General features: G+C 43.6%; 1 protein-coding gene across 1 annotated transcript in view; it reads left to right on the top strand.

Annotated features, from left to right (window-relative positions):
* The first annotated feature begins 5303 nt into the window (after positions 1-5303).
* Positions 5304-27971, top strand: part of Tmc2 (transmembrane channel like 2) — a 66421-nt gene continuing 43753 nt past the window's right edge. The window contains exons 1-4 of the mRNA XM_021645111.2: positions 5304-5337; positions 11635-11947; positions 19335-19487; positions 23985-24075. Coding sequence (XP_021500786.1) covers positions 5304-5337; positions 11635-11947; positions 19335-19487; positions 23985-24075 — 591 coding nt within the window. The remainder of the gene's footprint in view (positions 5338-11634; positions 11948-19334; positions 19488-23984; positions 24076-27971) is intronic.

Below are 27971 nucleotides of genomic sequence, written 5' to 3'. Positions count from 1 at the left end.
GGAAAGAAAATTAATATAGAGCTCATCATCCTTAGTTTTAGCGGGAATGGTGTTCACTGTTCTGACCGCACACTTCATGAGACAGCCCTCTAGTTTGATTACTTACCCAGGCAATGTTTATTTCTATTAAGTTGAATTTGCAATCAGTGTAAATCAAATATTAATTAGCTAAAGCTTTGTGTTAAGAAAGAAAAAGACAAGTTTTCTGAAAGGGCAAAGGTGTGTCTTTCTGGTGGTTAATTTTGGTTTGCTCTTCTCAAGTGAGATTATTTTTCTCCTGACTTATAAATGTGTGAAATTTCACACTAATTCATGCTGAAATCACCTAAAATGAAAGACAAGTCTTAATGAGATATAACTATCTCAGCCAGAGAAATATATTTTAAAGGGAAACATTTGTATTATCAGACTATTGAAACAATGGACTCTAGAGAATTAAAATTTCCCTGGGAGTCTCACAGTTTAAGTAGAGACAAGCTGAAACTCCGGGCCAGCCAAAAGAGGATCTTACCTCCTCCGTACCAAGAGATTCATACAGTTCTGACCACTGCTTGGACCACCTTACAGGACATAGCTCTGGCCCTCTACTTACACCTAAACATTATGTTAGTACCCCAAAGATAGACTCGGGAGTTCACTAGATAACCTTTTGTGTTCCTCTTCCCAGTGTGACCACACCAAATAAATCTTTCTCTGCCTTTCAGTATTACTTATCTTTTTAACTCGTATATTGGGCATGAGTAGCCATGCTTAGCTTATTGGGACTGCCAGAGTCTGAGCTTTTCTTTTTTTCAAAACTTTTTACTGAGTCTTTGTGAATTTCACATCATTCACCTCAATCCCAGTCATCTCCCTGTCTCTTTGTACCTGCTCTCGGCCCTTACAATCTACCCCCATTCCAAAAGGAAAAAAAAAAAATCTTGTTGTAGAAGCTGTAGTGTGCCACAGTGTGTCACAGAATATACCCTTTTATCCAAGGGTCTTCACTTGCAAATGTTCACTGCAATGAGTCATGGTCTGGTTGGAGGCCTCTGGCTTCTGCTACTCTATCAATCCTGGATCCTCATGGACTTCTCTCGGATATCCTGTTGTTGCCCTGTGTCATGGAGATCCTGGAGCTTTGGGTCTGTAGGACTGGCCCCTTCATACACTCCAGCAGTTCATAGATGGGCTAGATGTTAGGGAACACCAAGTCAAAGCCCTGAATCTGGGCCTGGGTGGTAGCTGAGTTGGTCAGCCTGCCAGCTCTCCTGCACCCATGCCACCAGGGCGAGCTCTCCAGCACTGCCCAGGCTACAGAACCTGAGCTTCGACCCCAAAATTCACAACCATATTTTTGGAATGTTGGCCTGGAGAGATTTCATTCTAAATAAGAGCACTGGCTGAGTGAGCAGAGGACCTGAGTTCAAATCCGCCACATCCATGTAAAAGTCAAACATGACAACATAGGCAAAGAGGTAGGTCACTTAGTGGCTGCCAGCCTAGTCCAGATTCAGTGAGACCTGTCTCAAAAGGATAAGGTAGAAAGAGAGAACAGGGTACCATCCATGGCACACATGCTTGTTTATACACCACACACACTTAACCACGTGCACACCTTTTGGATTGTCAAGCCAGGAAGAAAGGCATTTGCATTCTGAATTGCTTGCAAGCAAGTCAGTCCTGAATGGACTGGACAGAGAGAGAAGATGGAACTGACCCACACAGCTTCCAAAGTAATTTAATCTCAGGAGCTTTTTCTCTCCACTTCAACCAATATTCTCTGTTTTCTCTCTATTCAATGATGCAGAAAAAACAGTGCCTGAGCTCTATAGACCCTGAAGTTTGACTCTTGGTAAGTCAGGAAACCTCAGAATTGTCTGTTATTTTCTTTCTTTCTTTCTTTCTTTCTTTCTTTCTTTCTTTCTTTCTTTCTTTCTTTCTTTCTGCAGTTTTGGTATCTTTTGAGTTATTTGGATCCTACTGGGCCATTTGGCCAAATGCCATTTGTGTGACTAGCTTTGTCTTTTGGGACTTTTCTGAGCCCAGTGTTCTTTTGAAACATCTGGGTGACAGCTATTTGTGTGACAGCCCTCGGTGATTCCAAAGTTCTTTTGAGAAAATTTGGGGTTCTGCCGAACTATTTGAGCATCTTCCAGTATTGACAACGAAGCCAGAATTGTGCTGGGAACCAGCTGTGAGGGACACTGAGAAACAAGATATTAAAGGCATCTCTGTTGTGATTGTGTAGCCATGAAAAATGCTATGTCTATGCTATCTTGGTACACTTGAGGAGTCTTATTTAATATAATATTTTTATTTTGGGGGAATTTCATATGTATAGAATGCATTTTGATGGTATTTATTCTTCCCTCTCTCCCACCTTCAGCTTCTCCAGGATGAACCCCCTACCAATTTAACTTCTCACGTTGTTTAAGAACCTACTGAGCTTGGCTGCCCGTATGATCTTGGGAATGGAGTCATCTACTGAAGCACTGCCAACTACCAAGGGCTACACCCTTAAAGAAAACCGACTTTCTCTCCCCTAGCAGATGCGTATCATCGGTATCTCCTCAGCTAGGGATGGGCTAATGAGCCCCTCCCTTATGTGTGCTGGCATGCTGGCCGGCTTGATCTTGTGCAGGTCACGCAGAGGCAGCCACAGATGCTGTGAGTTCATGAGTCCTGGTATGTCCAGAACACACTATTTTGTCTTCCCTGACTCCTGAAGAAGGAGAGGGAGGAATGGGGGGGGGGGGACCTGACAGTGAAACTAGGAGGAGAAGAAGGAGGGGGCTGGGATCAGGCCGTAAAGTGGTTAAATTGAAAAAAAAATTAAATCAAAACACTTATTTACATCAAAAGAAACCATCAGTCACACATAAAAGACAACCTGGAGAATGGGAGAAACACACACACACAAATATTCAGAGTAAGCAAGCAAACTAAACAACAACAAAATGGACAACTCAGTCACAAAGAGGACTCAGGCAGTGCCAGGAGCAAACTACCTCCTACAATATGCTTGTCAGGGAGGCCGCTGACCCTTCCCCCCAAAATAATTCAAGATACTGTTGGTGCTACCAAGTTCTGGTTGCCTTGATAATAAGACCATATTGCTGAAGACACCACACATCTTGGTCACAGAATATAGAGAATAAAGCTGAAACTAGGCTGGAAGCTTCCTCCCCGTTGGCTAGCCCTCATCGTGCATGTAACACAATTGACTATCAAAGCAAGATATAACCACAGAGGTAAGCATCCACCTTTGGACTGGATTTGAAACCAATTCTCTGGAAGAAATTCATGTCTGATCATGGTTGGGATCATGGTCACTGGCCCTAGTAAAGAAGCTACTGCTATTGTTTTGGTAAATAGACATGATGTACCTATCAAGATGAAATTGAGTGGAATATTTTCCTAAAGTCATGGCATGGCTCCCAGCTTAAATTCACAGTAGCAAGGACTCCTTGCACAAAATGTTCTTTAGCCTTCTATCTTGGAGGATTAATATTTCTCCGTGTTTACAGGACACCTGGATTTTCATCTTTTGTAAAATTATTAAATATAGCACTATTCCTTTGTATAAAAAAAAATAAAATAAAAGGGTTCACAAGGCCTCCTGCACTCTGAGGCCTTGTGAGCTCCTTCCGGGGGTCCCTCAGAAAGTCTGTATGGTGAGGTAGGAGAATAGAGCAGAGAGTGCCGTCCAGAAGGACTCCCATAAAGCCTTGTAAACTTAGCATATGAAAAAGGCAAGTTGGCTTTTGGGGCATGGTGATGCATGTTTTTAATCCCAGCATTCTGAAGGCAGAGGCAGGCAGATCTCTATGAGTTTGAGGCCAACCTGATCTACAAAGCAAGTTCCAGAACAGCCAGGGCTACACAAAGAGAACACTTGTCTTGAAAAAAAAAAAAGAAAGAAAGAAAGAAAGAAAGAAAGAAAGAAAGAGAGAGAGAGAGAGAAAGAAAGAAAGAAAGAAAAGAGAAAAGAAAAAGGAAGGAAGGAAGGAAGGAAGGAAGGAAGGAAGGAAGGAAGGAAGGAAGGAAGGAGAGAGAGAAACAGAGAGAGAGAAAGAAAGAAAGAAAGAAAGAAAGAAAGAAAGAAAGAAAGAAAGAAAAAAAGAAGGAAGGAAGGAAGGAAGGAAGGAAGGAAGGAAGGAAGGAAAGAAGAAGCAAGTTGGCATAAGTCAAAGATTGGAAATCACCCTATGAAGCCGACTGAAACCAGTTCAGCCTACTGACACAGGCACAGAGGCACTCCGGAGTGTCTAAGGGCAATCTATGGCCTACCATAATACCACTGGGTGGAGATAAAGAATGCTGGTGAGACATGAAATTGTATGGAGAACAACATGTAACAGGACATGAGCCCAAAAGCGCACACTAAGGTAACAGGGAAAAAAGAAAAAACCTAAACTGCAGAACTGTTGAGCCACTGAACCTTCCTGTCCCAGCCAGATTCCTCCCTTGGAAGTGCATCTTTTCCTAATACCGTTACTACTGTAACTCTGTGTCTCTGATCAGTCCCTTGCTGAGGGAACCTGGAATCCCTCTAGGGACTCTCTCCAAACTCCAGTATCAGCTGATACCAACAAGAACCTTGGTTCCCATTCTGATTCTGCAGCCTTGCTATATTACACGATAACAGCAGTTTTCACAGCAGCCAAATCAACCTTCCCTAAAGGCAGGCAGCACTGTGAAAGCTGCTGAATGAATACGCAGGCGACTTTAGTAGGGACAGTTATCAGTGTTGGCTCAGGTCCAAAGTGTAGATTCCAGGACCCAGGAGTGCCTGCCTGGCATGCACAAGGCCCTTGGCTTGATGCTGCGCACTTGAAGGGTAGTGGGAAAAGCAAGGAGATCCCACTGTCCATTTTTTATAATCTACTATTTAAACTGAAGCCCAGATGATGACTTATGCCTTTGTCCCAATCAGGGATTCAAGACACTGGGAAAGAGCCTTGCAACATAGCTCACACCTTCCCTGGCTGAAATGCAAGGGCTATCATTGTCAGGAGATGAGCCTGCGATTCCTACCCCTCCAGGGCCCTTATGTATAAGTGATGCCTGAAACGTGAGGCCACACTGTCCTTGGCAGAGAAGCCAGAGCAGAGGAGTGTGTAGATGGATTGATAGGCTGCAAATTGTTTCCTTCCCCATCTTTCTCCCCAACAATACATACCTCCACCTTCAACCTGGGAGGACCCCAGCTGCTGTCAGGTCCCAGGAAGAGGCCAAGGACCATGGCAGCATGACAGCACTCCAAGCTGGAGGTATATGAAGATGTGAGCCAGTAAGAGGACCTTGAAATTCTGGTGACTATGAGCCGCCAGTTCAAGAGCATGGAGGAGGAAGGTGAGTCTTCATCTTCATTCTCATGGGTCCTAACTGCCAGGCCTTGGCACGGAGGGTATAGGGGAAGCAGTCTCAAGAGGCATGAGAAGGCCCTGCATTTGAGTTCAGATCCTGCAACTTGAGCTGAGAAACCCCAGGGTAGCTAGCCTCTTCCTACCCACTGATGGGATGAGGGTACTTCCTTGCAGGGCTCCTAGAGAAACTGAAGATGACCCATGCAGAAAATTATGAAGAACCTACAATAATGAACTTGCTGGAGCTGGCCCCCTTTATGCATGATCCTAGGGCCTACTGTTTGCAGCTGTCTTTCCTTAACAATTCTCACCCATTGTGGCTGTCTGTCTGTTGCAGGGGTGGCATGGTCCTAATCTGAACTTATGACTTTTTCAAGGTTTCAGAGAAATGTTGAGCTTAGAGCATCTTGAATAAAGTAACTAGAGCCAAGTTCCAGTCTTCAGGCTCCCACAGTGAATGGGGCTGCTGCCAGGAGACTTGCAGACCGCAGCCATTTGCTTTCTTCCAGTCCTTGGGCACATGAAATGAGAAAGCCATCAGAGCGGCTCTCAAGCATGGAAGATGGGGTAGATGGGATGAGGCAGTGTTGGGAAGTCATGGGCTCTTGAGTAGTGTGCTAGGCTCAAGTTAGCCCTGAACTTGAGCCACTCATCCCACATTCCTGTTCCTCTCTGGCCCCCTCCCCCTTTCTTGTTTCCTCTTTTCTATGAGTCCTTTCTGGGAAGCAGTTGGTTTAACTGTAAAGGAAGCACTATGCCAAGCAGAGATGGCCTGCTACTCAGCCTCTACTCTAAGAGGGACACTCCCAGAATTACAGACACTTTGAGCTTCGCCTTGTAAGTAAGCTATGAACATTCATTATCCCAGGGACAAGGCAGCACCTAGCAGGTGGTACAGCCAGTACCCACACCCAAAGGCTCAGATAGCTCCCCATGGGCTGTGGTTACAGCATTTCTGCTAACCTGTGCAGAAGGCTCCCAAGGAGAAGCTAAATAGGCCTCAGAAGCTACAAAAAGAGATTCTCCTCCATTGTCATGACTTTACCTTACCGCGTCAGTTAAACATACCCTAACACAGAAGATTCTGCTGACGAGTGCTAAGGTCCTGCCTGCTACTGCCATTTCCTGGTCTCCTTGTGCTTGCAAGTGCACCCCAAGTGATGGGATTACAGACATGTGCCACCGTGCCCAGCTCCTTAGAAATCTTTTAAAATATTTAATTTGTGCAAGCATTTATTTATGTTATAAGCCAATCGCATAAGCTTTTTAAATCTTTTTTAATTTGAATTTTTTCATACAATATATTTTGATCATGTTTTTCCTTCCCCCAGATTCCTCTCAGATTCCCCGAAGCTCCCTAGCTACCCAATTTGATGGTCTTTCTCTTTCTTGATGTCTCTTAAACACACACACACACACACACACACACACACACACACACACACTTTTCAACTACTCCTTGTGTGGGGTCTGCCTTAGCGTGTAGTTGATATATTCAATGACACTCCACTGGAGAAAACTGATTTTCCCTTTCCTAGCAGGTAGCAATTGCAAATAGCTTCTCAGTTAAGGTGAAAACCTCATGTCTAGTTTCCCTCTCAGAGCTGGGACCCTGTCCGTCTTGAATCCTTGCAGGCCTCGTGTGTGTCGCCATGGTCTCTGTGAGTTCAAATGTGCACCCGTCCCATTGTGGCTAGAAGACAATGTTTCCTTGGAGCCATACATCCCCTCTGGTTCTTAATGCTCTTTCTTTTTCCTCTTTCTCATAGATCCCTGAGATTTGAGAGGAGGGGTCTGACGAAGACATCCCACTTAGGACTAAGTCCTCCATAATCTCTCACTCTCTGCACGCCGTCCAGTTGTTGGTCTCTGTGCTGACTACCATGTGCGGCAAAAAGCTTCTTTGATGTGGCTTAAGTGGGGCACTAATCTATGGGCGGCAATATGGCGCTAGAAATCGCTTTATTGCTACATCCCTTTAGCAGAATAATAGCATTTACTTGGCCCCTAGGCCCATGACCTATCTAGCCCCAGGTTCTCGGCCACTTTAGCAGTGTCAGATGTGTGTGGCCACCTCATGGGGTGGGCCTTAACTCCAATCTTTAAAAGTGATTAGTCACTCCCATGACATTTGTGCCACCATTGGACTAATACAGTTCCCAGGAAGGTTGCTGTTGTAGGTCACAGGGTCTGCAGTGAGGAGATACTGATGAAGACCCTTTCACATCTGGAAGTGCAGAGTACCTTACAGTATCATGAACTCTGTTCAGTAGGGCTGAAACTTCCAGTTAGGCACCAGCTCCACTTCTCCATGTTGGATGACGTAAGTGTCTTCAGCAACAGGGCCTTACCATCAGGTTGTGGAGAGCAAGCAACAGCCTGTAGTGTTTGGAGAGTTTTATGGGGACCCTTTGCCCAATGACCCAACAAGATGCAGCCCACTCCTGGCACTAGAGGCTTTATACTCGGTGGCATAAGATGTCTAGCTGTGGCACTGTCTCCCCTATTATTTGGTGGTACCATTCTGTTTCTTTCAGATTGCATATATTTTAGGAAGTGTCTACAACAGTAGGTTTCCATTTGGCTTTTCAAAAGGTTTTTCCTGTTAGTTGTCCCTCCTCGTATTCCCTCCTTTACCCTTTTTTCCCATTCCCCCTATTTAATCCTCCAAATATTTTGGTTTCCTCTTTATCTCTCCATAACATTACACTCTATTTCCCCTTCCTTCAGAGATCCTCTTCTCCCCGCTGGTCCTATCCTCTGTGATTATTCAGATTGTAGCATATGAGAGCTTAATAACTAACATCCACGCATAAGAGACTCATACAATATTTGTCTTTTGTGGTCTGAATTACCTTATTCAGAGTGACCTTTTTTTTTCTAGCTCCACCCATTTACCTGCAAGTTTCATAATTTCATTTATCTTCCTTGATGATGAAATGTATTACTTGGATATAGCAGAAAGATGGATATTGTTTTCTAATCCATTCTGTTAGCCTGTGTCTTTTTATTAGGGAATTGAGGCCAAAAATTATTAATGAGTAGCATTTATTGATTCCTGTTATTTGGTTCTTGTGGTGTGCGCATTTTCTCTCTCTTTTTATTTACTGTTCTTACATTAATCATTCTTTGCATGTAGTCAGTCTCTTCAGATTGAAGTTTTCCTTCTATTGCCTTCTGTAGAGCTGGATTGGCAGAAATTGCTTAAACCTGGTTTTACCAAGGAACATTTTCTTTCTCCATTAACTACGATTGAAAGTTTTGCTGGGTATAGTATCTGAGCTGGCATCTGTGGTCCCTGAGAGACCATCTGGCTTTTAGCATCCATTGGGAAGTCAGGCGTTATTCTAATGGGGGTCTGCCTTTGTATGTAATGTGGTCTTTTTCCTTTGAAGTTTTTAATATTCTTACTTTGTTTTTGTATGTTTAGAGCTTTGGTTATTATGTGTTGTGGGAATTTCTTTTCTGGTCCCATTTATTTGATATTCTGTATGCTTCTTGTATCTTGATAGGCATCTCTTTCTTTAGGAAATTTTTTTCTATTTTTGTTAAAAAAATTTTTTTCTATGCTTTTGACCTGGGTTTCTTCTCCTTCCTCTATTCCTATTATTTGTAGGTTTGGTCTTTTCATAGTGTCCCATATTTCTTGGCTGTTTATTGTTGTTGTGTGTGTTTTTCTTATGCCTGGTTTTTTAGGTTTAACATTTTCTTTGGCTGAGGTATCCATTTCTCCTACCTTGTTCTCAAGACCTGAAATTCCCTCTTCCATGTTATGAAATCAGTTGGTGAGGCTTACTTCTGAGGATTTGTTTAATATCCTAAATTTTTCATTTTCAGTTTTATTTCAGCTTGGGTTTTCTTTAGTAATTCTATTTCTTTGTTAAATTCTACTTTCATATCTGAAAATGTTTTCTTCATTCAACTGTGTTTTTACAATCTTCTTTAAGGTTATTTATTCATATCTTCTTTGAGGTCCTTGAACATATTCATCATTGCTACTTTGAGTCCTTGTCTTGTCCTTCAGCTAACTCGCTCTTCTCAGGGCCTGTTGCAGTAGGATTTCTGGCTTCTGGAGAAGACATATTGACTTGGCTGGTACTCGCTGAGGCCAGAAGAGAATGTCAGATACCCCTGACACTGGAGTTACAGGTGGTTGTGAGCCACCATTTGAGTAAAGGGAACTGAACCAGTTCACTGGAAAAGCAGCCAGTGACCTTAACCATTGATCCATCTCTCTAACCCCAATATTTTATCATTTTGGAGAAATTTTAGGCTTGTATTAAAATTTAGCATAAATTACCTTCTTTTTCTTCTCTTGCATTAGTGTGCTGCTTATTATAACCAATATTGATACATTCTTGTTAAAGTCCAGAATTAACACTAGGTTTCAGTCTTTGTGCTATATGTTCTATGGGTTTTGAAAGTGCATAATGAAATAAGTGAATACTGTCACAATATTGTACAGAATGGCACGTTCCCAGAATACCCTGCGGCCTACCTGTTCAATCTTCTCCTCCCACTCAATCCTGGCAGCCATTGATGGTTTTATTGCCTCTGCAGTTTCAGCCTTCCCAGAATACTGCGAAGCTGCAATCACACAGAGTAAAGCCTTCCTGGGGCCAGCTCTCACTTAGAAATGTGTGCTCACGGTCTTCTACCTTTACATGGCTTGAAAGTTCGTTTCTTTATATCACTTAGTAGCATCCCATCATTATGTCTCACTGGGATTGTGCCCTTCACATGTACCCGGTTTCTTCCACCCTTAAGTGAAACAGGGAGGCTGGACTCAGACATTTCTTTGTCCTTGGTCTATTAGTTCCACTCTAACAAATGAATCCTGTTAGGGGAAGCAAGTGCTAAGGACAGTATATTAGGCTTACTATTACTTTGATGAAACACCGTGACCAAAAATAACTTAGGAAGAAAGTGTTTATTTGGCTTACACTTCCACATCGTAGTTCATCACTGGAGGAAGTCAGGACCAGTACTCAAGCGAGGCTGGAACTTGGAGGCAGGAGCTGATTGATGTAGAGGCACGCTTACTGGCTTGCTCACCATGGCTGGATCAGCCTGCTTTCTTATAGAACCCAGGACCCCGGGCCAGGATGGCACCACTACACAGCGGGCTGGACCGTCCCTCATCAATCACTGATTAAGAAAATGCCATTGTAGCTGGGTATTACGGAGACAGTTTCTCTGCTGGGGTTCCCTCCTTTCAGATGACCTGAAACTAGCCAGGACAGACAGCATAAAATTCTGGGCATGTTTCAAAATGTTCTTGTTCCTCCCTCATGGACGTACCAGTCTTCACAGAGCAAAATGCTCTTGGCAGGAACACACATATAAGTATTGAGGTCAAAGAAAAATGGGGAAAGTAGAGAGGACATGGGAGGGACAGGGTCCCCTCCTCCTTCTGGGATCAAGTTTTCCATTATGAGCTGGTTGAAATCAAGAAACTGCAACACAACTGATAAATCTAAAGTTGTCTACAGAGATAATTATCAGTTTCTTAAAAAAAACTTCTCTTTCCTTTTTTTTTTTTTTTTTTTCCTGAGACAGGGTCTCTCTGTGTAGCCCTGGCTGTCCTGGACTAACTTTTCTGGCTTTTTCTTGCTGGTACCCTCACCCACATGCAGATACACACAGAGAGGCATACCAGAGACACACATAGATAAAAAATACAAAATGAATATTTTTTTAAAACTATAATAGCTTGCATTTGATCAGATATTTGAGATCAAAAGCCAAAGGCCTGCATGAAAACAGTTCTCCTGTACTGTAAAGGGCATCTGAGACTATTTAATCGGTGTGGCAAGATGCATGGAAATGAAAATGACTGTCAGACAGGAACATAGAAGAGGGATTCTCACAAGAGCTTCAAAAATGAAGACCTAAAACTCTAGGGAGAATTGCACTTTTATGAACAATTTCGTTGGAGAACAATAGAACATGAGCTAATGTTGATCAGATTTAAGAAAGTCTGTCCAGCTTCTTGGCTTCTCTTTTTCTAATATTGTGGGACTGGACACCTCCATATCAAGGTGCGTCTCTGGGGATACATATGAGAGAAAGTCAGAGAGTGACCATCGTGGTTTCTCAGTTTTCTTCAACATGTAACACTCAGTTTGGCAAGGTGCTGAATTTGAGAGCACTGTGTTCTGAATTCAACAGAGCTAATGGACTCTGGGAAGCATGTCGGATTTTTGTTGTCCAACCCCAACAAGGTGTGATGCTTTGAGCTGAGTCTTATGGAGTCACCACTGTCCACTTTCTGCTCTTGCAGGTAACAGGTCAGCAAGGAAACCCTCAAGGAAACAAACTTCCATAGCTGCGTGTCCCCAAGACAGCCACCACACCCAGTCTAGCCAGAAGGAGCCTGCTAAGGGTAGCCCAAGGCCAGGGTCTTCCCGGAAGAAGCAGGTGGAACATGGAAGCTGTCTCAGGGCATCTCAGGGACAGAAACCATGCAAGGTGGAGAGGCCTTCCCAGGGAAGGAAGATGGACAGGAGGACTTCCCTCAAGGAGCACAGAATATCTCCAAAGAAGGAAAAAGGGACTGTCAGGAAGGATACAGGCAAGCAGCTGGGAAAACCCAGGTGTGTTGTAGCTCTGATTGGGACACTCTTCGTTTGCTTGGCTACCCCCTTTCTTCCCCCAGGCAGGGGTAAGGGTTTCACTTGTGGGTAAAAGTAGCTATTGCTCTTGCTCCTGCTTTCCCAAACCATCACAGGAAGACCAGCCCCAATACACTTTTTTTTTTTTTTATAGCAACTTATATTGTAAGTGAAGCTCTGGGTTTGGGGAGATGGCCGGGAGGCAAACAGATAAGATCTCAAGGATCCCGACTTTCGGCTGGTGACTCGCTATCACTCCGGAAGAGACCAGCTAAAAATAATGAGCGGCATTAGATTTGGAAGTCATACCGGAGTCATGCACACTCCTTCCCCTACTCCTTCCCCTCTCTTTAAAAAAAAAAAAAATCCCCCCTATCAGTGGACTTGGAAAGGGGCACGGTGGAGATGAGGGAGGGAGGGAGGGACTGGGAGGGAATGAGGGATCGGGACACGGCTGGGATACAGAGTTAATAAAATGTAACTGATAAAAAAAAATTTAAAAAAAAAAAGAAAAGAAAATAGGCTTGAATCTTAAAAAAAAAATAAATGCTTTGATTTCAGTAATTAGCAGTAAAGTGAGACAATGATATTTTTAGATAATACTGTTTTCATAAATACAAATCTGAAGAACTCAGATTACCTGGAAACAGCTATCCTCCTGAACACAAACACCAGGCTGAAAGTCTCCTTTGAATGTCTTAAGACAGAAAGAGGGTGGTAACTCCATGTTGTTTCAGGAGACCACATTTTTGTTAGTGGGTAGCTTTTGTTTTAATTTTGGGATTAGAATCAGGTATATTTAGACATAGCTATTTCCACATGGCACTGTTCACAGTGATTGAGACAAAAATTAGACTTTTAAATGACTTTTAAATAACACTGGAACCTCTTAACATGCAAGGTAGTATAAATTTCCAGGTAAGGGCAGAGAGCTGTGTTTGTATACGAATAAGGTGCAAAGGTTATGATCACACATGCAAGGTTAGATAAAATCATTTAAATTTATTTGAGGAGAAATACTGTAAAAATATAACATCATCTAATATTTCTTTCTAAACAAACAAAAACTCATTTTGGTGCAAATTCAGCTGGTCATTTTGCAGTGTAAAATATATCGTTTCTCTTTCGATTTCTTCATAAAGACTGATGGCATACTCTAACACCAACTAATGATTATGACATCCTGAGAATTTAGATCTTCTTATTTCTGCCATTCCAGTGTGTGGTCATCTGCCCATGAATTTAAATGCATGTAAGAATTTGGTTTACTGCATGTTAGTTGCCTCAGAGTGATTTTTCATATATAAATGCTAAAAATTGTTTGAATTTAATAAATAAATTTAAACACAATATTAATCAACACACACACACACAAAAAAAAAAAAAAACACCTGACAGTCTAGAACTTCAAGAGATTTATTAAGTGTGACCACTTTGGGCAGAGGAACAAAGAGGTCCACTCATCACAGTCCAAGTCTATCTTGAGGCCCTGACATGAAGTTTAGGTTTAGATAAGTGGCAGGAGGTATGTATAAATAGGCAGCCCTGGTCGCGGTATGGTCCTGCCATTTCAAATCCAATCTCTCCTAGAGGTGGCCGGACAAGCTGTTAAAACTGTGAAATCTTTTCCTGTTCTTCCTCTGCCTGGCACCAGGATTCAACTGTTTTCTTCTGCCAGCATGAGATTTCTTGGAAATTCTAATTCTAGGAGTCCATTATTCCAATAATTTCATAACCAGTGGGAGACACACAAGTGTTTCTTTAGAACGTTTTTATTCCAGGCTGGAGAGATGGCTTAGTGATTAAGAGCACATACTGCTTGCTCTTCCAGAGGACCCAACTTCAGTTCCCAGCACCCACATTGGGCAGTTCACAAATGCCTCTAACTCCAGCTCCAGACAAAATCCAACGCTCTCTCCTGGCCTCCTCAGGCACTGTAGTCAGACCCACACACCACATAATGACACATAATTGTTTGTTTTCGGAAGCTGCACTACTGCAGTGTTAACAGACCTCAGCTCTTTGAAGTGCTGGGATTATAATCGAATGCCACCATGCCTGGCTCTTTGCTTTGGTCGGTTGTTTGTTGTGCCCAGAATTGAAGCCAGGTTCTTCTGTATTCTAAGCACATACCTTACCATTAAGCTATACCTCCAGCTAGTTTGAAAGCATTGTTGATTACCATCGGGTGTCTTATATTTTAGAAGGAACCCATACCCTAAATGACATATGCAATATAAGGAGTTACAGACGAGTACTGAAGAGTGCCAGTTTTAGTTGGCTGCCATGACAGGGATAGTAAGATAAAAAGAGTCAGCCCTGGTTCCCCAGATGCTGATTGTCTAGCTGGAAAGATGAGACTCAATTTAGACACGGCAGAAAGCAATGTGCACACAAGACAAGATTAGATAGTGTTGTATTGCCGGGGCCCGGGGCATCACGTTTCCTCTACAGAGGAGTTGAGCATTTCAGTAGGTATCTGGAGAACAAATGGAATTTAAACAAAGACAACCCCCTCAGTGAAGGAAAACATCATACAACAACTCAAAGACAGATATCACTGGGAATGTGTGAGTAGGACTAAAAGTACCTATGGCTGGTCTTTCCAGACCCAACAGTATGCTACAATTTCTTTATTTCCAAGAGTTAAGATGCTAAAACCCACAGAGCTTTCTGTAAACTGGTCTCTAAAACCTGGATTAGCAGTAGTCTTGATTACTCTCTTTATGAGCCTCATTGAGGTTATCCAGACATAATGTCTTAGAATTCTACTGCTATGAGGAGACGCCATGACCAAGGAAACTCTTATAAAAGAAAGCATTTAACCGAGAGCTTGAGCACAGCTTCAGAGGGTCAGTCTATGAGCACCATGGCAGGAAGCAGACATTGCTCTAGGGAAGTAGATGGAGCTTTACATCCTGATGCACAAACAGTAGACAGAGAGAGCGAGAGGCAATAGGCTTGCCTTGGACTTTTGAAACCTCCAAGCCCACCCACAGTGACACACCTCCAACAAGGCCACACCACCTAGCCCTTCCCAAATAGTTCCACGAATTGAGGACCAATATTCAAACATATGAGCCTATGGGGGCCAAGCTCATTCAAAGCAGCACACCTAACCTTTCTCTAGACTCTCTTTTCACCTACCCTGTCAGCTACTGTATCGCTTTATCACTGAGGCTGTACTGAGCACACACAATATTTGGATCCTGTAACAGCTGAGCGGGTAGTATTACCAGGGCATGAGGTAGGGCACAGCATGGGGGTTCTTGACAGAAGTCCTCTGCAGTTGTGTTAGCCAACACAATAACCATTGTCATATGACCAGGGAGACTGAGGAAACGAGTCTCCAATTTAATTTAATGTAGCATAATTTAAATTTGAAATTAATGTAACTGAGTTGACATAGGAGTTAGTAAATTTATTTAACTTGGACAGACAGATATAGTTTTGAAATTGATTTGAACTGACTTTGGAATCAAAGTATTTTGTTAATGATATAAACATTGAAGAAAAACAATCATGTGCCACTTGATTTGGAGGAAACTTTTTAAAGCATGTATAAAGCAATTTGTGTATGTGAATCTACTTTTCCAACTATAATTTTACAAACTACAAATACAGAGCAAGTATATGTGATAAAAATTTGGTATCTGAATTGACATGCACCATAAATGAAGATATCAGGTTGTGAAGACAGTACCAAATGACTACTGAGAGACTATTTTGATGATTTTGTAATGCCAGGTTCACGGGACCCTCAAAGACCACCAGGAGACAACTCGATGCAATAGCAAGAGAGCTTTATTATGAGAGCCATCGAACTCGGGACCCAAGTCTCACTTACACAGCAGTAGAGAAATGGGACCCCGAGTTCTGAGTGAACAGGATTTTTAAAGGGAAAGTCTGTGAGCAGGAGGTTTCCATGGCAGCAAGCAGAGAGGCACAAGCCTTGGTGTTACAGAATTGGGTGAAGTTTAGTGGGTGGGATGACCTTTTCTGAGGCACACAATCACAATGGCTAAGGCATATAATCACAATGGCTATTTTTCTAAATCTGAAAGGTTGGGGAGAATTTTCTCACCCAATTTCCAACCGATTCCCAGTGATTATTGCCAGGGAGTTTGTCTCTATTTTCTATGAAGCATTTATTCTGTGTTATTCCCTGAAGGCTGTTGCTAGGAGAGTTAACTTTGTTTTCTGCCAAGTGCGTATTCTGTGATATTTCCTGGTACCTGAATTCAGCTCCCAGTCAAGATGGCTTTTTACTCAGGCTAACTATACCCAGGCTAACTTAAACTCTTCAATTTCACATTGATTGTGTTAAAACTATAAGTTGATTGGATTAGAGAAAAGCATTATTAATTTTATCCATTTCATGTTACCATTTAGATATGGTTCTTAGAAAATTTTAAATTAAGACGTCCCCATTTTGTGAGCCTTTGGACTGATCTTTGCAGCCATGTCAAGTCTCTGGTGTATGAGAGGGCTCCTTGTACTTTTGGGTCAATTCATGGTCTTGACTAATCTGTAACCTGAACTGCAACCTGGCTCTGAGTTGGAGTGAGACAAGCACCCTCAACCTAGGATACACTAATCTGGACTCTTCTTTGAATGGTTCTTTGAGTTCCTTTGAGACACTCTGACTGGCATGTGGGCTCATGAATAGCCACTACCTAGTTTGATTCAAAATTCAATCTCGTATGGACCTGGTACATTGAGATTTCATTGGTCATTCTCAGTATCATGTTACATTCAAACAATTTCTACCAGACTATTGATACATGGAAAATCGGGGTCCTCTCTTGGGATTTTTAGCCTCATTAATAAAACAACTTAAGAAGAGACCCAAATGGAAGTTCAAGGACAACTTTAAGGATTAAGATAACCCTTGGGCAGGCCAGCTGTAAACTACAGCTGCTGCCCAGAGAATGGAGGAAGAAAGGGGAAAGCCATGCCATTTATGACAGTGTGAAAGCCAGGCACATGGTGGGTAAGTCATCACACGGTATGAAGGGGAGCTTTAGAGGAAGCATAAGGAAACCCAAAACAGGGAAGCCCAAAGTGCTAAGGAAAGCATGCTCGGAAAAGATGAAGAAAAGAAATTGTGCTTTTCTGGATGACTCAAAGAAGCAAGCAGCTGTATAAGTCACATGACTGTAGCTGTGCGTGCTACCTGGGAACCTGGATGTGGGAGGGCAGGGGAGGACATCTCTTACTGAAGGACTAATTATTCTGCCCATCTCTTCAGCATGGCTTAAGGTTAGCCCACCTTTTAAGGGTGGTCCCCAGGCCTGAGGATTGACCCTGCCCATCTGAAATGTTAGGTCTCCACCCAGGTCAGAGATCTTGACCAGAAGGAGTTGTTGCTGTTCTTTAATAGGCTTTTATGACTATTATAACACAATGATTAAAAGGACAAAAGAAAATGGGTGAATTTTAAAACTCAGTGGGACACAAATGCTTGTTATGTGAATCTGAAAACTTGGGAATCCAGAGAGGAACATTACTTGGGGACAAGTTACCCTTGTTAGACCATAAAAACCTTATTTCTTCCTGTTCAGTGTAGGGTTGAGCTCTAACTTCTGAATGGTGCGATAATCTTGTAACCTCAGCAGTCTCACTACGTGAGGACATTACTGCCTCTTAAACATGGTACCAAAACCTGTGGTCACATTTTAGCGTTTTCAAAAGGAGCTTTTAAAATGAAAAAAAAAAAAATGTGTTATGCTGTTCCTATTTACAAATGATCTGGGGACAATAAAGGACTTCCTCAGACTTTAAATTTGTAATAAAAGCATTTTAAATAGTTTTGAGATTAAAAAAAAAACAATTATTAGTGTGTGTTTTAGGGTTTCTATTGCTGTCATTAGACACCATGACTCAAAAGCAAACTTGGGAGGGAAAGGCTTATTGGCTTACACTTCCTTATCACTGTTCATCTTGAGAGTCAGGACAGGAGCTCAAACAGGGCAGGAACTATGGGGGGCGCTGCTTACTAGCTTGTCCTCCATGGCTTGCTCAGCCTGCTCTTATAGAACCCAGCACCACCAGCCAGGTGTCTTAGTTAGGGGTTCATTGCTGTGAAGAGACACCATGGCCACTGGCAACTTTTTTTTTTAAGATGAGATTTTTCTCTGTAGCCTTGACTGTCCTGGACTTGCTTTGTAGACCAGTCTGGCCTCAAACTCACAGAGATCCAACCTGCCTTTGCTTCCCTGAGTGTTGGGATTAAAGGAATGTGCCGCCATGCCCAGATTACATGGTAGCTCATGGAAAACATTTAATTGGGGCCTGGATTACAGTTTCAGAGGTTTAGTCCATTGTCATCATGACAGGAAGCTTGGCAGTTTGCAGGCAGACATGGTGCTGGACAAGGAGCTGAGCTTTCTACATCTTGATCCGCAGGCAGCAGGGAGAGAACTGTATTGAGCTTCTGAGAGCTCAAAGCCCCACCTCCACAGTGACACACTTTCTCTAGCAAGGCCACCATTCCCAATAGTGCCATTTCCTATGGGCCTACAAGGGTCATTTTTACTCAAACCAGCACACCAGGAATGGCACCATCCACACTGGGTTGGGCCTTCCCCCATCAATCATTAAGAAAAATGCCTTTCAGGCTTGCCTACAGCCCAATCTTCAGAAGCATTTTCTTTTCTTTCTCTCTCTCTTTTTTCTTTTGTTTGTTTTTGAGACAGAGTTTCTCTGTGTAGCCGTGGCTATTCTGGACTTGCTTTGTAGACCAGGCTAGCCTTGAACTCCAGAAGTCCACCTGCCTCTGCCTCCCCAAGTGCTGGGATCACAGGTTCCACCACTGTGCCCAGCTGGAGGCATTTTCTTAAGTGAAGTTCCTCCCGACACTCGCTTGTGTCGAGTTGACATAGAACCACCTAGCACAGTGGACATGTGTGCAGTGAGTGCCCCTGTGCACGGCTGGCGGTCACAGGACAACACTGTGGAGTTGAGCCTCTCCTTCTGCCTTAACATGGATTCCAGAGATCAAACTCCAGGCATCAGGCTCATCAGACCAGCATGGCAGGTGCTTTGCCCACTCAGCCATCTTATCAGCCCTGAGACCCTTACAAAGAAGGAAAGAAGGAAGGAAATTTTTAAGTTAAAAGTGGCTCACCTTTTATTTCTGTTGGATACCACTGTGTTAGAGAGTGTATGGCTGGAGAACTCCAGAAAACAAGTTTGGGAAGTCAAGCTAGTCATGCCTTACGCTACAGGATAGAGTTCCAGTGCAGCCACTGCCAGTTTCTGATAGGCACGTCAACCTGCGGATGTCAAGGTTCCTGCCCATCCTTCCTGTGACTTCCTCCTCTGTCCTGAGCCCTTCTAACTCTATCTGCTATGGCTCTGCCCCTAGGTCTACTTCCTTGGCCTCCAGGGTCTCTGCTGGCGAGTCCCTGTCTGAGGAGGAGCTGGCTCAGATCCTGGAGCAGGTGGAAGAAAAGAAGAAGCTCATTGCCACCATGCGGAACAAACCCTGGCCCATGGCAAGGAAGCTGAGAGAGCTCAGGTGAGCGAGCTGTGGGCGATGCTTCCCATGGCACAGGAGGCTCATCTTCTCCAGAGAGGGGGCATGCCTTCCTCTTCCTGGTCCCAGTGGGACTGGACAGGACAGGAGCTCTGCCCTTCCAGCCTCCCCACTGTAGGTATGGCACAGACACATGCAGGAGAGCCTGGAAGACTAAGATTTGCCAGCATTAATCTGTGTCCAGGCCTTCAACTGCTTATAACCAGCTCTTCCATACTCTACCCGTGTGCTGGTTCTGTCTCTTTCTCATGACCCAACACAGAAATGCCTTCTTCAGGAAGCTGTCTATGATGTCCCTTCTAGCCAAGGGAAACTGCCTTGTCTGCTGTAAGCACCCACAACCTCCCCCATGCAGCTGTCTCTCGCTTGAGTGGTTTGTACAGCAGGTGGAAAGGTCTGTTAGCATGTCTCTGTGTCCTAAGACAAGGCCACACTGGAATGGTGCCATATTGGTATGGGTTTGAATTGTGATACCACTCCCTACTGGTGCCATTTGACTCTTATTTCCAACCCAACCTTTCCCTTGAATTGCACGTGAAGGGCTGGCACACCAAATATTTTATTATTCGTGAATGTCTGTTGCAGTTTGGAGCTAAAGTAGGATTCACGGTGCATCATTTCTGGCTATCCATTAGAAAAGTCCTTCCTGCCACCATCTTTCCAACCTCAAATCTGGCCTTCATTTTCAACCACAGTGACTCACTTCCCCCTTCTTTTGTGTCAATCTCATATGCCCCGACTCCCCTCAAACACAGATTTTCTCATGCTCAGATTAAACTCCCATTATTATAGAGAGTGGTGTGGGAGTCATGTCTTGACATTATTTATTTCAAAAAAACAAAAAACAAAAAACAAAGTGAAGATTCGGATAATGGTTCTAACAAGCAGATTTGACTCTGCTGCCAGGCAAATCACCGCAGTCTCCCGTGTGGCCCTGGAAAACATTCCTGGCAGTGCCCCACACCTGCAGCACTGACCGGCAGAACTTCCTGCCATGATAGAGATCTCTTAAATCCGTTTTCCCAGATATAGCAGTCACCAGCCACGCGTGGCTCTTGAGCACTAGGGCGCACCTCGTGTGACTAACTGAACTCTTAGGGCTTTTAAAGCTCATTTTAATTATGTTCAGTACAGTGATAACGATGGTTGTTGGAAATTGCTGAGCAAATACTAAAAGGCTTTCCATATAAAAATGCTGAGGATTTGATATGTTAAGTAGCTTGATGTAGAAGTCGAATGCTATAAATATATACGTTTGCTGATTTAAAACTGTTTGGACAGTGGGCTGGCCTCTTCCAAAAGTTCCCTCTCCCTGTCCTCCAGGCTGGGTTTTTCTTCCTGCCCCTCCTGTCATTCTCACAGGACCTTATACTCATGCTCAACCCGAACACAGCTTTTGTGAACAGTGAGAAGAGCATCATGTGAACACTTGAGGAAATGAAGTGTCCAGGAGGCTGAGGTCCCTGGCAGGGCTGGCAGTGACTGTGCCTCCCACACTTCCCTGTCTCTGTGTCAGACAGTAGGTGTCCCTCTGTACCTCCTTCCTTCCTTCTCCCCCATCTTCCCTCCTCCAGGATGCCTTCCTCTAGACTCAGGCCTCAGGTTCCCTAGCCTATAGGTCTCCATCAGGCGGGCCTCTGATTAAAGACCTTTGCTTTCTTCTAGTTCATCGCACTAAAACCAGACCTAATGCCAGTAATTAGTAACTCTAAAGAGCTTACACTCAATTGTCTCATTCCAAGAGATCACTATTTAAGTGGTTACCTTTACTCCACACTAGAGGAGACTTGTTCCCACTTCCTGCCCATCAGTCAGCTCTCCCCTCCTTCAAACATTTTGATTCATCCTCCCACAGCCCCACAGTAACGCCCCCCTCCTTGTTCTTCCTCCAACAATTCAGCTTTACCCAGAAGCTGGCCTCAGTGGGCTGCTGTGGCAAGATGACCTTAGCAGCCATTTCTGCTGCTCTGTCCCAGCCACAAGGCAGAGTTCTGACAGAGCTTATCCAGTTCTGATGGAACCCCTGAAGAGGGGCTCCACAGTTGTTACAGTTTCACAGCAAGTTAAGTGATCCAGTCCGGGTTTTAACTCAGAAACTCTGGCTCTAGAGCCTCTACTGTCAGTTACTTCTCCAGAATTACCAGACATTGTAGGATGCACACCCCCTCGCCTGCTGTATGACTCATCAGGCAGCGAGGTCTCTGTCTTAGTTACTTTTCTATTGCTGCGATAAGACGCCATGCATGACCAAGGCACCTTGTAAAAGAAAGTTTACTTGAGGCTCATGGTTTCAGAGAGTTAGAGTTTACGACAACGCTGCAGCGGTAGCAAGCAGCAGGCGTCCAGCCCAGCAGTTGAACGCTCACATCTTGAAGCACAAGCAGGAGGCAGAGAACACAGTGGGGATCGCGCGATTCTTTTGAAACCTCAAAGCCCACCCCCACCCCACCCAGTGACACAGGTCATCCAGCGACACACCTCCTCCAACAAAGCCCCACCTTCTAATTCTTCCCAAATAATTCCATCAAGTAGGGACCAGGTATTCAAACACACGAACCTATGGGGGCCATTCTCACACAGCATGCAACCACAGCCAGCATTCCTGGAGACTGCCTCCTCTTTCTCAGAAGCAATGCCATGGGCCGCAGCCTCTGACACACTCATGAGGCTAGCTCTGCCCAAGCACAGTGCCCAATCTCAGAAGGATGGCAAGATGCAAGAACAATGGAGGCAAAACAGAGCAAACCTGAGTCATTGCCCCTGCGCCATCCAAATGGTTTTTTGTTTTTGTTTTTGTTTTTTTACTGGCTCCTTAGTCACTCAAACTAGCCTTTCAAGCTTCACAGTCCTCATTTGTAAAGTGGGGGAAATACATACTTGATGGACTGTTTCACAGATTCAAAATAATATCAAGTGCCCTACACAGACTTAATAAACAGTAGTTGTTGTTTTAATTAAAGCTTGAACATCTTTTGTGCCAGATACTATGCTGAGTCCTGAAAGATGAGTTTGGGGAATAAAGATGAATCAGAGAAGCATACGGACATCACTAACGATGCTACAAGGTAGGAGGTGTTATTGGCATCTAGTGCCTCTGAGTTGAGGATGTTACTTTGATCACAGTCAGGTGGTTCTTGCTTCATCAGGAGACTAGTGTCTTAGAAAATGACCTGAGCTGGGTCTGAGAGCATAGCATGATAGTAGAATGCTTGCCTACCAGGAAGAAGGCCAGAGGATCAAGTCTCAGCAGGTGTGGGGGTTAGCTGGAAGCAACTACTTAATGGAAAAAGGTTTATTCTGGCTCACAGTTTCAGAGGCATTAGTTTCAGAGCAGAGTTCGTGACAGCAGGAGCCATATTAAAACAAAGCAGGAAACAGAGAAAGCAAGCTGGAACAAGGGGTTAGATATAACACTCAGAGCCTGCCCCTTCAACCTATTCAGTCAACCAGGCTCCATCTCTTAAAGACTACAATTTCCGGGAACAGTACCACGAACCGGCGAACAAGCACTCAAAATGTGAACTTGTAGGGGTCATTTCGGCTTCAAACCACAACATTCCCACTACAGTTAAAACTCTGTAGAGTGATAGGATGTCTCAGCTGGTCAAAGTGCTTGCCACACAAGCCTGACACCATGAATTAGATCCCCAGAACCCATAGCAGATGGAGAGAACGGACTCCCAAAACTTGTCCTCTGACCTCCACAGATGCACAGTAGCACACTTACATCCGTGTGCACACACATATCCACAATTAAAAAATAAAAACAGAGTTACTCTGCTTTTAGTCTGACTTCTACCCTCTAATTCCATTTCTCTCTTGCTCGTTGTCCATCTATCTATCTATCTATCTATCTATCTATCTATCTATCTATCTATCTATTATCTATTTGTTATTTTTGAGAGCCTGTTGAGACAGGCTCTCTTTCTGTGTAGCCCTGAATGGCCTGGAATTCACAGAGATTTAAAATTTTCTATTCTGGGGTTAAAAGCTCATGCCACTATGCCCTGTGAACCTCCTCTTTTTTTTGGGGGTGGGGGCATTGTCAAGACAGAGTTTCTCTGTATAATTCTGGCTGTCCTGGAACTCATTCTGTAGACCTGGCTGGCTCAGAATTCACGGAAATCCACCTGCCTCTGCCTCCCGAATGCTGGGATTAAAGGTGTGTGTCACCACCATCGGCTGAACCTCCCTGTTTTAACGCTGTTAATCTTCATTATTCCTGTCATGTAATGGTTTATTCACATATGTAACACTGGGGGCAAAGTCTTGGACAGCAATGACAAAATTCTGCCTTTCATTATCTACTATATGCCTGGCATTGGTGGCATTAGGGAAAGTCCAGTTGACAAAATACTCTGATTCTTAAAATTGACATTCCCACTAAGGACATAAATGTGTAAGACTTTCAGCCTCACCGTTTAGATTTCTGATTTAATTCCTGTGTCTCCTCACCTCCTGCTTTTTCCCCCTGACCAGGGAAGCCCAAGCGTTTGTGGAGCAGTACGAAGGAGCCTTGGGGAGAGGGAAGGGCAAACACCTCTATGCCTACAGGATGCTGATGGCTAAGGTATGTGTGAGCAGACTGCGGGAGAGCCCGCTCAGCATGAGGACACGGGGACCGACACAGACACCTGCCAGACAGACCATTGGTGTCGAACTCTGAATGTGAGATCCAGTAGACCATTCTGGTCCTCCAGAGATGGAAACCAGCTACCTCTTGCCAGTTATTCCCCCCTTACCTGTGGGGCTTCGGTTGCGTATGAGATTGGTTTCCTCTTCAGTAAATAAACTCACAGAATGAGTGATATTAAAAATCACTGGAATCTATTTTGGTCTCCAGCACTTAAGTCAAAACATCTTGATTTGGTGAAAACGAAGCCAGGCTGTTGAGTCATCAGGCTTATGTGAATGATATGTCCCCGTAAGGGGTGGGGCAGCTCCATTTTATTGAGCTGTGGTAGAACCTGCTTCAAGTAGCTGTTTTATGTGGGCCTTAGTGGAATATTCTTTCTTTTTTGAAGCTAATTACCTCTGATTTGAAAACTGTGATTCCTCATTCATTTAGTTCCTACATGGAGTCTTGGGGCATGCGTTTGTTTGTTTGTTTGTTTGTTTGTTTGTTTGTTTGTTTGTTTTTCGAGACAAGGTTTTTCTTTGTAGCCCTGGCTGTCCTGGACTCACTTTGTAGACAAGGCTGCTCTCCAACTCACAGAGATCCGCCTGTCTCTGCTTCCCTGAGCACTGGGATTACAGGCGTGAGACATTGCGCCCAGCTTTGGGCTTTTATTATGAATAATCATTTGACATCACAACAGCTCTAGTTTTCTCCCTTTATCATTGTTTTCTTTAAAAAAAAAAAAAAACTTTTTTCTTGCTTATGATTCCACATTTATTCTGAAAATCATTTTGCCAAATTTCAACAGTGTAGCTTGAATGGGGTAATAGTTCATGCATGTATACATTATATGCCCTTTAAACCAGATTAAATAAATCTATCATCTCTAACATATATAATTTCTTTACAGTGAAAACTGTCCAATTTCTGTTCTGTGTGATACACACAGAACGCTGGTGTCTACAACCTCTTTGCTATGCAATCTGCATTCCACATACCTTGCTTCTGTTTAACCAGGTGTCCACTGATTAACCTTTCAGCATCTCTCTCCTCTCCAACCCCTGACCTCTCCAGCCTCAGGCAGCTATCATCTGTAAGTTCAGTTAAGTTATACATGTGTGAAATTATTTTAAATCCTTGGTTTGAGATGATTTATTTCTTCTTTGCATCTAGAATACTATGTTTCTCAAGCTTTGTTTTTATATCTTTAAGTAAAATTTGTCATATAGATTTTTCCATGTTGTAAGTCTGTTTCTACATAGTTTATTTTAGTTGCATTTGTGAATGGTATAATTTCTATTTATATAACAGCTAGTTATTAAGGTCTGTGGAAAAATGGAGGTTTGTGTATCAATTTTACATCTAGTTCGTGTGTGTGTGTGTGTGTGTGTGTGTTGCTGGAGATGGAGCCCAGAGCCTCAGACATGACTGGCAAGCATTCTACCACTTTTTTTTGTGTTCTCTTATTGTCTTCTTAATCAGTTTCATTTGATTATGTAGGTGTCGTAGTTAAGGTTACTATCTTATGGAAGTATGTTTCCAATTGAGGTTCCCTCCTCGCACATGACTTTAGCTTGTGCCAAGTTAGTATAAAACTAACCCACATAGTTGATCCCTTATCAGCTTGACAGACAACTCATCACTGCTAAGTAACACTTTCTTTCTCACTCATCCTTGATTACAAATTAGTATCTACATCACCTTATAAAGTATTTCACTAACTTAAAAAGTCCCACAGTCTTTACAAATTCAAACACTTTTTAAATTCAGTCTTTTTGTTTGTTTTTTGTTTTTGTTTTTCAAGACAGGGTTTCTCTGTGTCACTTTGGGCTGTCCTGGACTTGCTTTGTAAATTAGGCTGGCCTTGAACTCACAGAGATCCCCTTGCCTCTGCTTCCCCAAGTGCTGGGATTACAGGAGTGCGCCACCACACCCATCTTAGAATTCAGTCTCTTTAAAAATTGAAAGTCTCTTTTAAAATTCAATCTCTTTAAAAGTTCAAAGTCTCTCAACTGTGGGCTCCTGTAAATACAGTTAAATATTTTGTTACTTCAGGAGAAAAGAAACCAAGGCACAGTCACAATCTGAACAAAGCAAAACCATACTTTAACAGTGTAAATAACTCAGCATCCAAGATCTAAAGTCCACACCAGATCTTCTTGGATCTGCCAAGGGGCTTGAGTCACTTCTCTGGATCCTCCCTCTACAGCCTACACAGCTTGTCTCCTGAATTCAGTCAGCTCTGCCCTACTGCTGCTACTGATTTTGGTGGTCATCTCATGATACTGTCATCTCCAAAATCCTGGGGTCTCTTGCTGCAACTGAGCTGCACTTTTACCAATAGCCTCTCTTCAGGGACTGCAGCCCTGCCAAGCCTCAGCTGCTGTCCATGACCCTTTCATGCCTTCCAAACCAATACCACCCAGCGGACTCTTAAACTACCAAGTTCAGGTGCCAGCACAAGATACAACCTTGGGCCACTCTGGAACACAACTTCTGTGTACTAACTCTGAGGAAAGACTTTCCAGGTTTCACCTCAGTGCTGCTGGTCTCTTCTTAGTTAACACTAATTTCTCAGCTAACCAGGATCAATTGTTGGAGTAAAGCAAAGGTTTTATTTCAGTGGTGCTGTTTTTTGTTAATCATGGCTGATTCCTCAGCTCCAACTGACCAAAACCACAGATTCTTAATTCAAAATAAGCACCAGCCCCGAATGAGTCTTTAGGTGACTCTCAAACTTCCTCTTGAAAGTTCACAAAGCAGGCCTCTCTCAACACACTTGTCTTCCACGGTTCCACAGTACAGCTCATGAAGCTTTGAACACTCACTGGGCTTTTCTAGCCCAAAGTTCCGAAGTCCTTCCACAATCCTCCCCAAATGACACGGTCAGGTCCGTCACAGCAACATTCCATGAGCCGAATAACAGTTTCTGTGTTAGGTGGGGTCACTGTGGCTGTGGTGAGACACCATGAAAGGATTCGCTTGGCTTTCATACCCCAAGTCACAGTCCACGGAGGAAAGCCAAGGCAAAAACTCAAACGTGGAGGCAGGCGCTGATACAGTGGCCATGGAGGACCACCAGCCCAGGGGTGGCACCACTCCAATGGGCTGGGCTCTCCCACGGGAATCCCTAATTAAGGAAATGCCCTACTAGATCCACTTCTCCTGCCTGGGCTGCCTTGTCTGGCCCCAACAGAAGAGAATGTGCTTAGTCCTGCTGTGACTTGAGGTGCCAGGCTGGGTCAGTACCCCGTAAGGGCCTCCCCTTCTCTGAGAAAAAGGAGAGGGAGGGTGGGGGATGGGTGCGAGGGTGGGACTGTGTGGAGAGGAGAGAGAGGATGGGATCAGGATGTAAAAAGGTTAAATAAATAAATGAGAAAAAGGAAAGAAAAAAGAAAACGCCCTACAGGCTTTGTCTCTAGCTCAATATTATAGAGGTGTTATCTCAGTTCTAATATTCCTTCCTCTCAATGACTCTACTTTGTGACTCTAGTTCTATGTCAACTCATTGATATAAATTGACATAAAACTAGCCAGCACAAAGACTCCTATTAACAGGGGATATCGAACCTGAAATGGTCACAATGGAAGGATGGGGACAATAACCCACCCACAAAACCTTCGACCCAAAATTTGTCCTGCCTACAAGAGGAGCAGGGATAAAGATGGAGCAGAAATTGAGGGAATGGCCAGCCAATGACTGACCCATCTTGAGACCCATCCCAGGAGAGAGAGCCAACCCCTGACGCTATTAATGATACTCTGCTATACTTGCAGACAGGAGCCTAGTTTAAGTGTCCTCTGAGAGGCTCTACCCAGCAGCTGATGAAAACAGATGCAGGGACCTA

This window comes from Meriones unguiculatus, chromosome 18 (assembly GCF_030254825.1).
Source record: "Meriones unguiculatus strain TT.TT164.6M chromosome 18, Bangor_MerUng_6.1, whole genome shotgun sequence".
Classification (NCBI taxonomy): Eukaryota; Metazoa; Chordata; class Mammalia; order Rodentia; family Muridae; genus Meriones; species Meriones unguiculatus.
The sequence above is the reverse complement of the archived record's forward strand: the minus strand, read 5'-3'. Positions and strand labels throughout refer to the sequence as shown.